At 44.4% G+C, this 13,620-nt stretch overlaps 2 protein-coding genes across 2 annotated transcripts in view; one reads left to right on the forward strand and one right to left on the reverse strand.

Moving 5' to 3' along the window:
• Nucleotides 1–147: 147 nt before the first annotated feature.
• DFFA (DNA fragmentation factor subunit alpha) lies at nucleotides 148–5,344 on the reverse strand. The gene is made up of 6 exons (XM_088136811.1): nucleotides 5,161–5,344; nucleotides 4,315–4,476; nucleotides 3,824–3,969; nucleotides 2,812–3,001; nucleotides 1,896–2,050; nucleotides 148–1,108 (listed from the first exon to the last, which is right to left on the reverse strand). The coding sequence occupies exons 1-6, from the start codon at nucleotides 5,273–5,275 to the stop codon at nucleotides 902–904; spliced, it is 975 nt and encodes a 324-aa protein (XP_087992937.1). The 5' UTR covers nucleotides 5,276–5,344; the 3' UTR covers nucleotides 148–901.
• Nucleotides 5,345–6,455: 1,111 nt separating this feature from the next.
• Nucleotides 6,456–13,620, forward strand: part of PEX14 (peroxisomal biogenesis factor 14) — a 75,638-nt gene continuing 68,473 nt past the window's right edge. The window contains exons 1-2 of the mRNA XM_007420085.4: nucleotides 6,456–6,541; nucleotides 11,692–11,736. Coding sequence (XP_007420147.1) covers nucleotides 6,506–6,541; nucleotides 11,692–11,736 — 81 coding nt within the window. The 5' untranslated portion in view covers nucleotides 6,456–6,505. The remainder of the gene's footprint in view (nucleotides 6,542–11,691; nucleotides 11,737–13,620) is intronic.

Genomic DNA, 13,620 nt, shown 5'->3' on the forward strand with positions numbered 1-13,620 from the left:
CCCCCCAATACAGTGATCAGAACTGTTCATAATATTACCCTGGGAAGTTGGGGGGGACCAGGAAGACAATGTCAAGCCATTTATCTACCGTTGACCATTGTATTTCATTTCAGGGTAACAAACACACAGCCACTGGAATGTAAATGAGGAAGCAAGCAATTCCATTTCTCCACACATTTCTTCCTTCTTTTATTCTGAGTGTGACCATGTAGTCAGCCAGGCTGAGCTGGAATTAAGAGTCCTTTTTATTTTACAAATTACTGCTACTTTTACAAATTACCGTAGAGGGCTGTCCTACTAGAATACATATCCCAAGGCAGACTGACTTAATCTTAAAGGTTAATAGCTGAATCAGCAGTCAAAAAGGTAGCCAATCATACAAAGCCTTTAATACTAAAATATAACTAATTTTTAAAAAATACAATCATTAACATTTTCTGCTAAGATTGGAGATTATCCCATGGTGCTGCATCCATTATCAGCTGCACATATTCAAAATCCACATGTTCCAGACATTTTTTTTTTTAATAATCCCTGTAAAGTTAATCATTTAAAAGCAGGAGAGGCCCTTTGCTGGATAGGTAAAATTCTGCATCTTGGCAGCTTCGTAGTTCCACCTCTGAGTATCAAAGAAAGGGCCTTATTCAAAAGAGCATTGCTGTCTTTGTATTTCAACACACACCATAATCTTCAGGGGTTAAAAAGGAAAATATTTCTTTTCTTGGACCAGCACTATGTATAAATAAACAGTTTGGTGAGGTGAGATACGGCAGAGTTGCCCAATGCCTTTTGCTTTTATATTTTGTCCAAATGTGCTTGGCTGGTTTGAAAGAACACGGCATTACCATTCAGGAAACCCAGAGGGTGATTAACTGCCTCAAAACGTCCACTTCCAGGGCTCTTACTTCCTGCGTTTAGAACTCGTCCGTTCCCCAACCCCTGGCAGCTTTTTCTTGCCTTTGGAGATGCTCCTCAATGAATTTAGAGCGTGAAATTGTTGCAGCCGTCTTGAAAGCTCCTGCCCACACGCCTCCTTTAAGGCTTCAGTCTTGCATTTATCCCAGCTTAGCGCCCGAGAAAGGGCTTCAGAGTCTTCTTTGCAAACCAGCTGCAACAGAAAGCTAGAGTTTTAGAGATGCTTTTTTCCTGGCTCAAATGCTAGTAGGGAAAAATCAGCCCAAGAACACATCCTGATCTGACTGTAATCCTCTCTTATCTTAGGTTGCTGTCACCCTAACTCATAGACCGAGATGTTCCTGCCTTGTTCATAAATCCTATTCTAGAACTTCAAACATGTTTCTCCTGTTTCTTTCAAATCTCTCTTCAAACTATTATACTTTATCATACTCAATGTCCTGTTTTAAGCCTTTGCTTCCCCACCAAGCCAGAAAGCTCTAGCTATTTGTACTAGGGAAACATGGCTTACAAAATGGCAGATTCATCTGCAGGACACGGCACAGTTAAGTTGGGGCAGGAATATGGAGGCTCAGTGATTAGCCAGAAAGCCAAGGTGATGGGCAAGGCTGGTCGCCCCCAAGGGGGTAAAGAAAGGAAGGACGATCCACGGAGCGGAAAAGGAATACACTGGGCTGCACGAGAAGAAGAGGCATGGCTGTTAATACTGGACCATCAGGCTCAAGGATGATAGTGATAGGCAAGGGGACAAAATCTGCTCCAGCAGCACGACCACGCTGGGCAGCCCAGCCCAAATGAGCGAGGGTGTGTGGCAACCAGTTTAGCTCTGAACACACCAGGGAACATGTACTTTGGAACTGAGGGAGATAAAGCCGTTAGGGGAAGAGGATGATGCTCACCAGGTCCCAGAATCCATTACCATGCATAGAAGGGAAGAACAAGGCCAGGCTAAATGGCTGGAGCTGTCTGTATTTACCCACCTCTAAATCTTGACTGGCCAGGCTGAGTTCTGGAGCAGACTTTTCTTTCAGCACAGTCAAAACATGGGTACTGAGCAGAGTGCTTTCTGCTGAACATGGTCCGCTGCTCCCAATGTCCACAGTGTCGGCTCCTTCCATGGATTTTTCCTCTGCTTCTGATTTTAGACACAAAGAGAAGGGCCTGTGTTTCCTGAAGGAGACGTTTGAAGCCTCCAGAAGGCTTCCTTGAAAACCTTTTGGCTTTTTCTGTCATTATGCCACTGCCAGTGTATTCTTTAAATTCTTTTATATATAAGCCTTAGTAAACAACCAAACAAATCATGTAAATAAATAAATAAAATGTGCAGGCAACGTGTCCACCCAAAATTATATCCGAAGCAGCTTACAATCAATGGGATATGTAGCACTTTGGCTCAAAATAAGAAATGTTCCTTGCATGGCAATAGCTGCCAAGCCAGCAATTATTTTACTTTAGAGCCTCTCCCAAAGTCATAGTTTCATGAGGTGCAGATGCTGGCCCTGTTCAAATGTAACCCCAATTTGAAACATGCTTGAACCTGGTGTAATTGCCTGTTACATTTCAAATTCTCCTTAACCTTTGGCTCATGGAGAAACCAGGTTTATCAGCCGTGCTTTGATCTTGGCTTGATTGAAAAGTTTCCATAAATTAGGATGTGTCAAGGAACTTGTACAGTATCTAGCAGAGTGCTGGCACTAAGTAAAAAAAATAGTGAAAATTCTATGGTTGCTGTTTGAAGGACAAGGGTACACAGCTGAGGTATAGACTTAAAAGGTATATTAGGGTAACATTTCTGCTCCATTCATTCATTCATTCATTCATTCATTCATTCATTCATTCATTCATTCATTCATTCATTCATTCCTAACCAGTGCTTCTCCATAAGGGTCTTATTACCTTCTGTCGTGGATACAACTTGATGCTCTTTTTTTATTGCCCGCAGGTAGAGTTCCAGAAGCTGACGGGATTGACGCTCCTCTTCCCGCCTGTCCAGCGTCTCCTGAAGGGTATCCTGTAACCTTTGGGTTTGGGCTTGATTCTCTGAAAGTTCTCGAGCCAGATCTAAGCACGGTACGTCAATGAGCGCCTGGAGGAAAACAGGACCCAGCCAAGGTGAGAGAGACTCGGGACTCCCCCACTTAGCCCAAAGTCATAATTAAATGTGGCCGTGTAATAAGTTCACACAGCAGGCGATAGAACATCCACTCCCAAGGCTTTGGGAGAAAGAAGGAATGTCAGCTTTGCTCATGGAAGATTCCAGGTTTACTTCCTGGCATTCATGTTAGGGTTAAAACAAAATCCTCTCTGAGGCTCTGAAAGCTGCCTGCCACTTGGTGTTAAAAACACAGAGCTAGTTAATATCCTTGAAGATAACAGGAAAAGAACGCCCCATAAATCATGCCCCTTCTCGGTGCTCTGATAAAGAGAAGACTCCAGTTAAGAGTGCAGTCCTCTGCGGGATCCCTTGAGAGGCTTCCCCTTAAATTCAGGAAGACTTTCTTCCAAGTAAGAAGGATGGGGCTGTGTGGCGGTTGGTTTAATTCTCAGTGTGGAAGGATTGCTTGCAGATTTTATTGAATGCTCATTCTCTGCTGGTAGTCCAGAAAGAGGATTATGATTCTCTGAAGTTCCTGGCAGATAAATTTGAAGGAACTTTTTGGTAGGAGCAATTGAATGATGGAACCAAGTTCCCTGCAGGGACGATGGTCTCTCTCTCTGTGGACTTAAAGCAGAGTTGGAACTATCATCTGTTGAGTATGCTTTGGTTTTCCTCCAAAGGGGGAGAACAGACAGTTAGACTTGGGTTATATCCTCCTATTTTATGTGCTCCCTGCTTTCAAAAGTGACAAGGAGATGGCTGGAACAAGAGACATTTATTCTAGACTTGCTCAGCATGGCCGTTTCATACCTGGAGGTCTTCTTCAGACATCAGCACGATGGCAGAAAGGTCGTTCTTGAGCTGCCTGGCCAAGAGCTTCCATTTTTCTCCAACGCTGTCCATTTCATCTGTGTTAGCGATCTCTTCCTCTAGCCAGGCTGTGCCCCCACCTGAAACTGGTAGAGTCATGAATCCACTGAACATTAAAAAGTAAGAGAGGTGTGTCAGCACAATTTCACACAGTGGGAGCCCAACAGAGTCCTGATTTTGGGCTACCGTGGAGTGAAGTGGCTCTTTTACAGTGTACATAGGATATCTTTCAGGTGCCCAAAAATTCCTTGCTTGCTCCCCCCTACCCCCAAACAAACATCTATACATTTCTAAGTGTAATAATAAGGCATTCCGAGGGCCCGCTGATCCTTGAATTCATCCTCTAAATGTTGATCAAAATTATCTGTCCTGGGGCAGGCATTGTTTGCACCTCTATGGCTTGAGCTTCTAAAGGTGTTATAATTCCTTACCTGTGCTGCTGCTGGTCCACTTCTCATCCTTAGCCATCACCACAAATTTGGTGTTTGGGGGCAGGCACAAAAAATAATCGTCGTCATTTACTATGGTGCCGTCTCCAGCCAGTACCAAAGTTACAGGCCGTGAGGCCGAGTCAATCGCTAGCAGATTGCAGGCTGTAGAAAAAGGAGGAGTTCTTGAGGACAAGACAGAACATTTTTCTGCATTGGCCGAGGACGCTTCTCTTGTTAATTTTGTTTCCTGCCCTTTTTCCCAGTCCTCAAAAAAGGCCCTAGAGCAGATTTTCAGCACTGAACCCACGCCTGCAGGGCTACGGGTCCGGCCTTTGCTTTTCTCCCAGCAGCGAATTCTTTAATGCCGAGAAACTTGGACATCATTGTCTCTGGCAATGGGCCGCTCCACCCTTAAGTCTCTTCCCTTGCACCAAATTCTGCCTTGCCCTCTCCTACCTGAAAGGGGCACCCTGAATCCCTTACAACGTAGCAAGGGAAAGGATGATGGACTGTTCTCCCAAACCCCGGTTCTTTTTTTCCTTTTTTTTTAAAATAATAACTTTACTAAAAGTATTAAGTGCAAGGGTAAAAGATCATACGAACTAAAGAAGAGAAGAAAGAAAAAAGGGCAAGAAAGGGGGGGAAAACCCTTAGTCTAGGAAAGTGTGTAATGTTATTCTTTCAGATGGAATATAACGTTTGGTAACGTTATTATAATTTAGAGGTAAATTAGGACTTGCCCGCTAGAGAGAATGCCAAACAGGTAGTCCTGTAGGTCAGAATGGTGCAATGGGCCACTTCACCTGTGGCACCTCTGCCTGGAAGTCTCAAAGCGGAAAGTCTTACCTTTAGTCTGCAGCTCCTGGAGGGTGGAGGCGGCCACCCCGTGCTGTTCCTGTTGGCCTTTCCTCCTGATCAGGCATTGCTTCAACCGGGGAAGCCCTGAACGACCCGCCGCCATGGCTTTGCTCGGGTTCGGGTTCTGCAGTATAGCAAGACTACACGGCCGACCGCTCTCTCCAGGAAGCCAATCAGAGCCCGGCGAGCTCTGCTGAGGCACTCTGGGAAATGTAGTCCAGTCTGAGCGTCCTTTGTTTCGTGCTCCCCCATCTTGCTGCATGATGGGAAATGTAGTTTTCGACCCTGCTCAAACTTCAGTCGGCCAGTTTGTTGAAAGCAAAAGATTCGTATTAATGTATTTCTCAATCATCTTCCCAGTTCCCCAAAAACGTTAGTACAGTAGGTGCGTTCCGAGTTTGTGAGGATGATTGTATTGATTTCAAAAACTTATGCTTCGTTTGAACTTTGAAGCTATTTCGAATATATATTCCACGTTCAAGACCCGTGTGGCACTTTTTAATATTTTTAGTGTTTCATTGACTCCCTATGCACGTTATCTTAAGGAATATAGAATCAGAAGAAATCTTCAAGGCCATCTACATCTCTCTGCTCAGAAACCTGGGCTTAGGCAGTACTTCAGGGCGCTGCAGAAACCGTTGCGTTATGTTGTGTGAACACAGCAGCAGTTGTGTTTCTGCAAGAGGCTGGATTGCCGCTTTCATCGGCCCCTGGCCAGCAAGGAGCTGTTAATCATTTTCACCAAAAACTCCGTTCCTTGGTAAAAACCTTAATATATTGTTGCATATCTCGTAGACGATGTCTGATTTTAACCTTGATTTTGGGGTTACTTTTCCTTCACATTTTATATTCCCTTTTTAAAATTTTTGTTAGCTGCTTAGAGTAGAAATCTGGGGTACAAATCGAGCAATAAATATATACATAATATTTAAAAAATAAATATAAAAACAAATAAAACAAATTTCTAACTAAGCCTGCGTGCGTAATTCAGTTGCAGGACTGTACTCATATGTCTATTTAACCCTAGAGATTTCTTCTGAGGTCTGTTTCTATTTCAGGTCTATTTCTAATCCTGGACGTTTCTTTCGAGTAGGCATAGATAAGAGTCAGTTCCCCCCCTTTTTTAAAAACTTTTCGCCCCCGCCCCCAAACTTTGGGGACCCCCGACTCTAAAACGACCCGCGTTGCTCCGGCCAGGCGAGGCGAGGCGAGGCGAGGCGAGGCGGCGCGCCTCTCCCGATCGGCGCCTCGGGGCTCGATTGCTCCGGACTGAGCTCGCCGCTTTCCTCTGCCATCTCCGCCATTCACGTGTGGATTAGCCGGGTCTGGAAACATGGCCTCTTCGGAGCAGGCTGAGCAACCTGGGCAGGTGAGCCGAGGCTGGAGGAGGGAGAGGCCCGGGGGCGTCCCCGCGTTCCGGGGAGAGGAGGGGGTGCTTAGGGCCTGCGGGGGCTTTCGCCTCGCAGCTCGTCCGTTGCAGAGCGTGGGGATCTCCCGGCTCCATCAGGGAAAGGCAGGTGCTGGGTGCCCTTTGCCCCGCGATGGAGGGAGGAGAAGGTGGGAGGGCGCCCCTTTCTTTTCTCCCCTCCCCTCCCCCGTGTAGGACGTTGGGGGAGGAACCCCTAGAAGTACCCCGGAGATAGGGGAAGCGGAGGCTCTTGCCCCCTAATGGGAGGGGGAAGGGGGATCTTTTTGTACCAGATAAATGAAGACCGTGGTGAGAAATGTGCTCTTCCAACCTCCCCCCCAAGAAAAAAAAGACCACGGAGGATTCCTAAAAGGGGAAGGAGGAGCTGGGTGTTCTGTGACCCACGGTGCATGGGGGGGGGCGGAGGTGTAGAGGAGAAATTAGTTTCTGCCCCTTTTGAAAGGGATTGAGGGTAAGGAATGAGTAGTGGCCTTTGGGGCTGCCTGAAGTAAAGACAGAAAAGAGGGAGGAGAGATACTTTTCTGACATGCCATGAGCCCTCTCTGCCCGCCTCTCCAAAAGGGGAGGAGACGGTGGGCATTATAAATTCCAGCAGAAAAGAAAGAAGGTAGTGGAGGGACTCTCCGGCCGTGGATTGACCTTTCTTTAGTTGGGTGTGATGGAAGTTGTAGTCCTGAGCTCACAGACATTCTGAAGGGCACTAGGATGGCCCACGCAGTCTGTGAATCTGCAATTTCCACTTTCTCCCAGGAAGAGGTGTGACAGGTTTGCCTTGCCCCTGTCCCCAGCATGGGAAGGTTGAGGTCAAAAGTAAGAGTGATATGAAACTCTTGTGAAAAGGAATAACAATCCTGTTTCTTTTTATCATATTTAAATTATTATTCTGAACGCATTCGTATTATTTGAACACAGCCATCGTAATCGGCTGGTTGACATTTGGTCAGCCGCTGTGGCAAACAAGATGCCGTCCGTCACAGCTAGCGTGGCCAGTTGTGAGGGATGCCTAGAAGAGCTGGAGATTCCCCAGCCCTTTCTTATTTTCTTCATCTCATTCATCTTGTAATATTATTTAGTGATGAGGTTGATCCGTAGTACGTCATAGTGGCAAAATCCCTCTGGTACATGTGAATAGCTGCAATATTTGTACATGGCGGCTTATATTTATATTTATTTTGATCTATTTCTGTACGTGTGCGAATAGTCCCACTGTTTGTGTGTGATTTTTCTTATCACCTGATAACACTGAGCAAAGGGCTCATCTTTAAACTCTGCAGAATCACAGTTGTGGGTCTGTGACATGACTGTGACTGATGCAGGAGCCTGATCATCTTCAGTTGAAAATTGATGTGTTTAAGAAGCTGGAAAAGTACCAGAAAATTCTTCTGCAGAAAGCCTGGTTTTCTGTCCTTGTTTTTTTTTTTTAATCCGTTTCTTTAGACACGTCCATAAGCATTTGTCATTTTCTTGCTCTTTCATCTTAACCTGAACTGATTTATATGGCTCAATATCTTCCATAATAGCCAAATGAAGTTCTAATTGGATGAATCATTTAGGCTATGTCTCTGAGGAGTCTGGAAGGTTTTTTTTAAATATCTGTACATTTATGTAAAATTCAATAAAGTCTTTAAAAGGGGAAAAAAGAGGAGCAATTGTGGTTTCTGAGAAGATAATAGATGAGGGCAGCCGAGAAGTTCGGGCTCAATACACAAGCTGAAAAGATGCATAGGCAGACTGTAATCATTGGCCATCTTTCTTTTATCAGTACTCATTACATTACATGCGTCAGAAATGCTTGTGTTAAAAAATGGGGGGAAGGGTGCTTTTTCTATGCATTCTTCACCTCTTTTCTCCTAGACTCTCTTACAACAGGGTTGCACAATTACTGTTGCCCAACGGGACTCCCCAGGCTTTATGCCACATGTCGAGAGCCACTTTCTGAAAGTCAGTGGGACAGGGACCCTTTCAGAAGAGGCTCCAGGAAGTTTCAAGAGGTACCGAAAAAGGCTCCTTAAGCATCTGTAAGCATCAAGCACTTATTTTGCCCCATAAAACCTCCCAAAATTATAAAAATACCAAAAAAAAAATTGGCAACACCCATTTGCAGGGTCTCTGGGGCCACAAAGGATGCTACAGGCCACACTTTTTGGACCTCTGTTTTAGAAAAACCTGGAGATGTTGCTGCCAAAATTTTCTTTTAAGCACCACAGCTGCCCCCCCCCCGCCATGCCCTTTCCTCCACCCTTTTTTAATTCACAAACTTCTCGAGTACTGCATAAGGACAGGCATCTGTCTGAATATAAATCAGTAGCTGAGCCATCATCTGAGTCTTTTGAAATTACACTTTAATTTTTTCACCTGCGGACTGCTCGTGAACTCTGGAGGCCAGACATTTCTTAGCATATACAAATACTAACATATTAATTGGATTTGCAACTATCTGTGGGGGCGCAGAGCATCCCTGTTTGCTGTGCTGGTCTATCAGTTGTGCCCCCTTTTAAAAAAACACTGCATTCGGTTGCCCCCCCTCCCTCAGAGTCAGCAGTCTTGTTTTCATAGAGCTTTTTGGGAGGAGGGGGCTTGCGAGTGGATGGTACTTTTCTGGCAACCTAAGGTAGGGTCCGGAGGTAGCCACTGAAGAAGATAAATGGCAGGAGTTAATAAAACTGGTCTGAGATGGGTGGCTATATAAATTGAAAAATAAAATAAAATAAATAAAGCGCGAGCTTAGTCAGAGGAAGGAGGAAGCCTGATAAAGAAACTCAAGGTTGCCCCACCTCCACTCTCTCTGGCATAAGAGGGAGGGAGAGGAAGCGCTGCCAGTCTTTCAGGATTCTTTATATCAATAAAGTAGAGTTCCCGGACTTATTGCAATGGTCTACCTGGCTGACATGTTAACACCAGCATTTAGAGAGGAGTGGGCTTATCGTAGTACATCAAACCATGCATATATTTCTTCTGGAAGAACGTTGCTACCGTTAATGTCACTTGGTGGATCCCACTGGGATGGGAAGTTAGGCCTAATGACTGGCACAGGATAGTCAATACAGGAGTGACAAAGGAAGAGACCAAAGTCAGTGGAGGGAATCCAGTTCAGCCAAAGAAGAGGGTAGGAGAGCAGCAACACCTCCCCTCCCCCCAAAAAAACCCCTCTAAAAAAGCAAAGTGTCTTCCATTTTCCTTGACCGCCTATCTGGGAATTAGAACTATAAACATCATGGTTGAATTGCAGTTTCCATCTTCTCCTTTGAGTATTTGGAATTATTTTGAAATTATTTGGGGCGGGGGCAGAGGGGGAAGCATTTTCTTAACTAGGCTCTTGAAAAGGAGCTAAGACAGGTTTTAATATTTCTCTTCAGCCCTTGTACCACAACTGAAACCTTAATAATCGATGCTGAGGCCTTTTTAATAAACCATTTCATTCTTTCCCTCCCTCCCTCCCTCCTCAGCCCCAGCATTGTTACCGATTGCTTTTTGTATTTGTATGAGAAATTCCTTGAACTGCAAGATATAAAAGGACACTGGTGAAAATCTAATTTGTCCCTGCATTCTGAGGGAAAAACAGTCAAACGTACATGGGTTTATTAGCTCTCTTCAATTTAATTCTCTGCATCCTGTCTGGCCTGGACTTTTTAAAGGGATGTTGTGGAGAAGGAACGGGCCAGAAGTTGGAACCAGGCTACATTATTTCCATTGATGTCTTCATGCTGCTGCTTTTTTTCTTTAAATAAGAAAAGGAAAACCTACCTTTTTTGTTACATTTTAACGAAACAAAGAAATTCCCCCTGGCTTTCGGGGAGTAAATGGGCTATGTTTAGAAGCCAAAACAAATGAAACCTTGTGTTTCCTACAGATGGCTGTAATAATACCACAACAGAAATGTTGCCAACATTTGCCACAAGGAAGCTACCCTTTCACAGAAGGCCATTTGTTCCAGGGGCTTCTGAGTGGCAGAAGCAGAAGGCCAGAACCGAGTGTGTGTGCCCATTTAGGGTTTCATCTAGTAATTCCAAATACTGAAAGGAGAAGATGGAAACTGCAACTCAATCACACTGTTTATAGTTCTAATTCCCAGATTGGAAAATGGAAGATACTTTCCTTTTTTAGGGTTTTTTTTTTTTTTTGCTTGTTTTACTCTCCATTCCAGTTTCAGCTCTGCCTGGTTCATATCTGACATGGATTCATTTTCTTTGTGGTCGTTTGGATAGGAGTTTTACTTTGGCTCTTCTTGCGAGGCTGTTTCCTAGGGCCGTGCAGTAATCCGTATTCAAAGGGATAAAAGAAATTCAGAGCCGCTCTGGGTGCAACATAGATACACTGGTACCTGCTTAATTCAAATGTGTCCTTCCTGGGATCAGCTTCACAAGCCCAGGAAAGGATGTAACTTATTTATGGAGTTGCCAATAAGGGTAAAGTGAGCAAAGATTTTCCTATTGCCTGCTCTCTGGTCTTTTTAAACCAGAGGTTGAACTTGTGACCCTCCCCATGGAAGGGAAGTGCTCTGCTCCTGGTTTACAGTTCCTTTCCACCCACACATTTTCCTCCTTCCTCTTCTCCTTTGGGTTTACGATCTCCTTCCCCTAAATGGCCTTCCTATTTCCCCTTAACAACTCTGGAGTTAACTGTAGTTAGTCTTATTTGGTACCCACTTTCTATTCTCCCTCGTGCCAAACTGCAGTTGGAAGTCACGCCTAGAGTGGGTTTGCAAACAGCAGTCTGAGCTACACAAGTGCATTAAACTAAGCTTAAGTCCAACCAGCACCAATTCTAACAGGTGCAGGTGTAGCATGTAACTCTCTCCATTAGTCCTAATTAAGCAATGAAGCAGGGTTAGGTTTGTACTGTTGTTCATATGCTTGAAATTAAGGGACATTGCCTTATGCCAGGTCACACTGCCCATATATCACAGCATTGCCCGTCCTCAAGGATTGCAGCCCTTCCATTACTGCACCCTTTTAATTGGAGCTTGGTCATAACACATTTGCACTCCCACCAGTTAACAGGCCTTTCTCTTACCTCTGCCGTGCGTGACTGTAAGTGTGCTTCAGGATGACCATTGGGTGGCACTCTAACCTTGCTCTTCCTTTATGCAGATCAGCTCTTCTGGAACTGAGAATGGCGCATCCCGCGACGCCCTGGTGAGTGTGCAGTAAAAGCCTTACCTAGAAGCTCTTTGCTTTCCCTGCCTCCCCATCTTCCTTCCAAGTTCTCTTTGGCATCACTTTGACCATTCCTTCCACGGAACATCTGCAAAGGGACCCATGAGAAGATGCTCCGCAGCGCTGTTTGGTGCTCTCTGAATGACCCCTATGTTTTGAGAACTGCCTTCCCTCCTGTGCTTTGCTGGGGGTCATCCTAACTTTTCCAGCTTCCCCTCTCAGACTAGCCTGTTCCAAGATGTTGCATTTGAAGTGTGGGGTGCCTTCTGATGGTGAAGATTTGTTAGCAAAGATTCTCAGTGGGTTGGTGAAAAGGGAGCTGAATTGAAATAATAAAGCTAGCCTCCTCATTTGGAAACCCTTTGCTCAGTCTTTCGGTTTCTTTGAAAAATGAGGGGGGGGGTTGTGACATCAAATTCCATAAAAATCCCAACACTCTACCAGACAAGATACACTTTGATTTGGAAAAATATATATTAGGCTAGTGTAACTTTCATTATATTTCATTCTTTTTCCCCACTGAAGATTTTTATGTGTGTGCCAATATACTCTCTGTGAAATTCCTGCAAATTGCAGAGGATCCCAGTGTAGTCTCACCAGGACCATGATTGCATTTTGAGGTCCACAGCGCAGCAACACAAAACAATTAGAAAAATCTGGTTTGTTCTGACATCTGAACACAGCATATACAGTATGAATGGAGTGGGAAGAGGAATCTTTTGTGAGAAGAACCAAAAGGGCAGAAGCTCACCTGCCATTTCTAACCTTTCTTCTGTCCTCAAAACCTGCCTTTGCTTTGTGGCCAACAGTTTATCCTCTTCATTCTCCTGACCAGATACAACCAAGTATAACTGCATTTTTTTCCATTCTTTCTCCCCTCCTTCCATTTGCCCTTCTTATATTCTGTTGTTTCATCAATGACGATTTAGGTTGTCAGTTTTGGGGAACAGAGGTTTGTCTCTGTGATCTTTTTAACTTGCTAAAGTGCTTTATTCGGTAGATGGGTTCATCTACCACACTAAGTCATAACATAGTGTGTTGTGTTAACCCAGTTGTGATTCATGGACCATAGTTCACGGCTTTATGGGAATTATGAACCCACTAGGTTGTAGCTGGTTTGAAAAAACACGGCTGATTGCAGTGTGTGAATACAGGTAGAGATGGGCAGTATAAATAATCATTAAAACAAGCAGCTGACCTACCTAAACGAGCACACTTGTCATCTGCTTGTAAGCCAACCATTCTTGGAACGATTGAACCTACAATGTTAACCCTATCTCGGAAATAGCACCCTGGAATCCTCGCTGTTCTTTTTTTGAACCTGCAGATGTTGTTATCACCCCATGTGAGCATTTAGACCAAACTTTCCCATCATGACATTTTGCAGATACGCCAGGAATAGAAGGTCAGCTTGGCTGTTTTCATCAGCCGCAGCCATTGCGTTAAGATGCTAACTTCTAGAGAAATTGGAGGTTGGGGAGGGGTGAGAGCTGGTCTTTGCTCAACAGTCACCTCTCTGTGATTTCAGATAAGTTTTTCCCAGCCTGATCTGGGAAGAATCTGCAGGCTTAAAGTTTCACATCAACATTGCGCATACACCCTCATCAGATAGCTTTGCTGCTTGTTTTTTTTTTTAGACTAGGGGCATTTGGTGCAGATTTAGTCAGATTTCCTGTTGTATCTTCCACCCATTTTCTTTCCTCTGTATCTCCAAGGCCTTCTCTCAGCAGCAATCTTTTTTTTTTAAGTTTATTATGATTATTATTTAAATAAATTAGACCATTTCTTGCTGACACTAATACCTGTGCTTTGAACAGAGAGATTTTCCAAGGAGCCAAGGCCCAGCTTGCTCTTTTTCCCCTC

Source organism: Python bivittatus, unplaced genomic scaffold (assembly GCF_059951505.1).
Source record: "Python bivittatus isolate LINGU-HERP-01145 unplaced genomic scaffold, Pbiv_v1 ctg000090_np1212, whole genome shotgun sequence".
NCBI lineage: Eukaryota > Metazoa > Chordata > Lepidosauria > Squamata > Pythonidae > Python > Python bivittatus.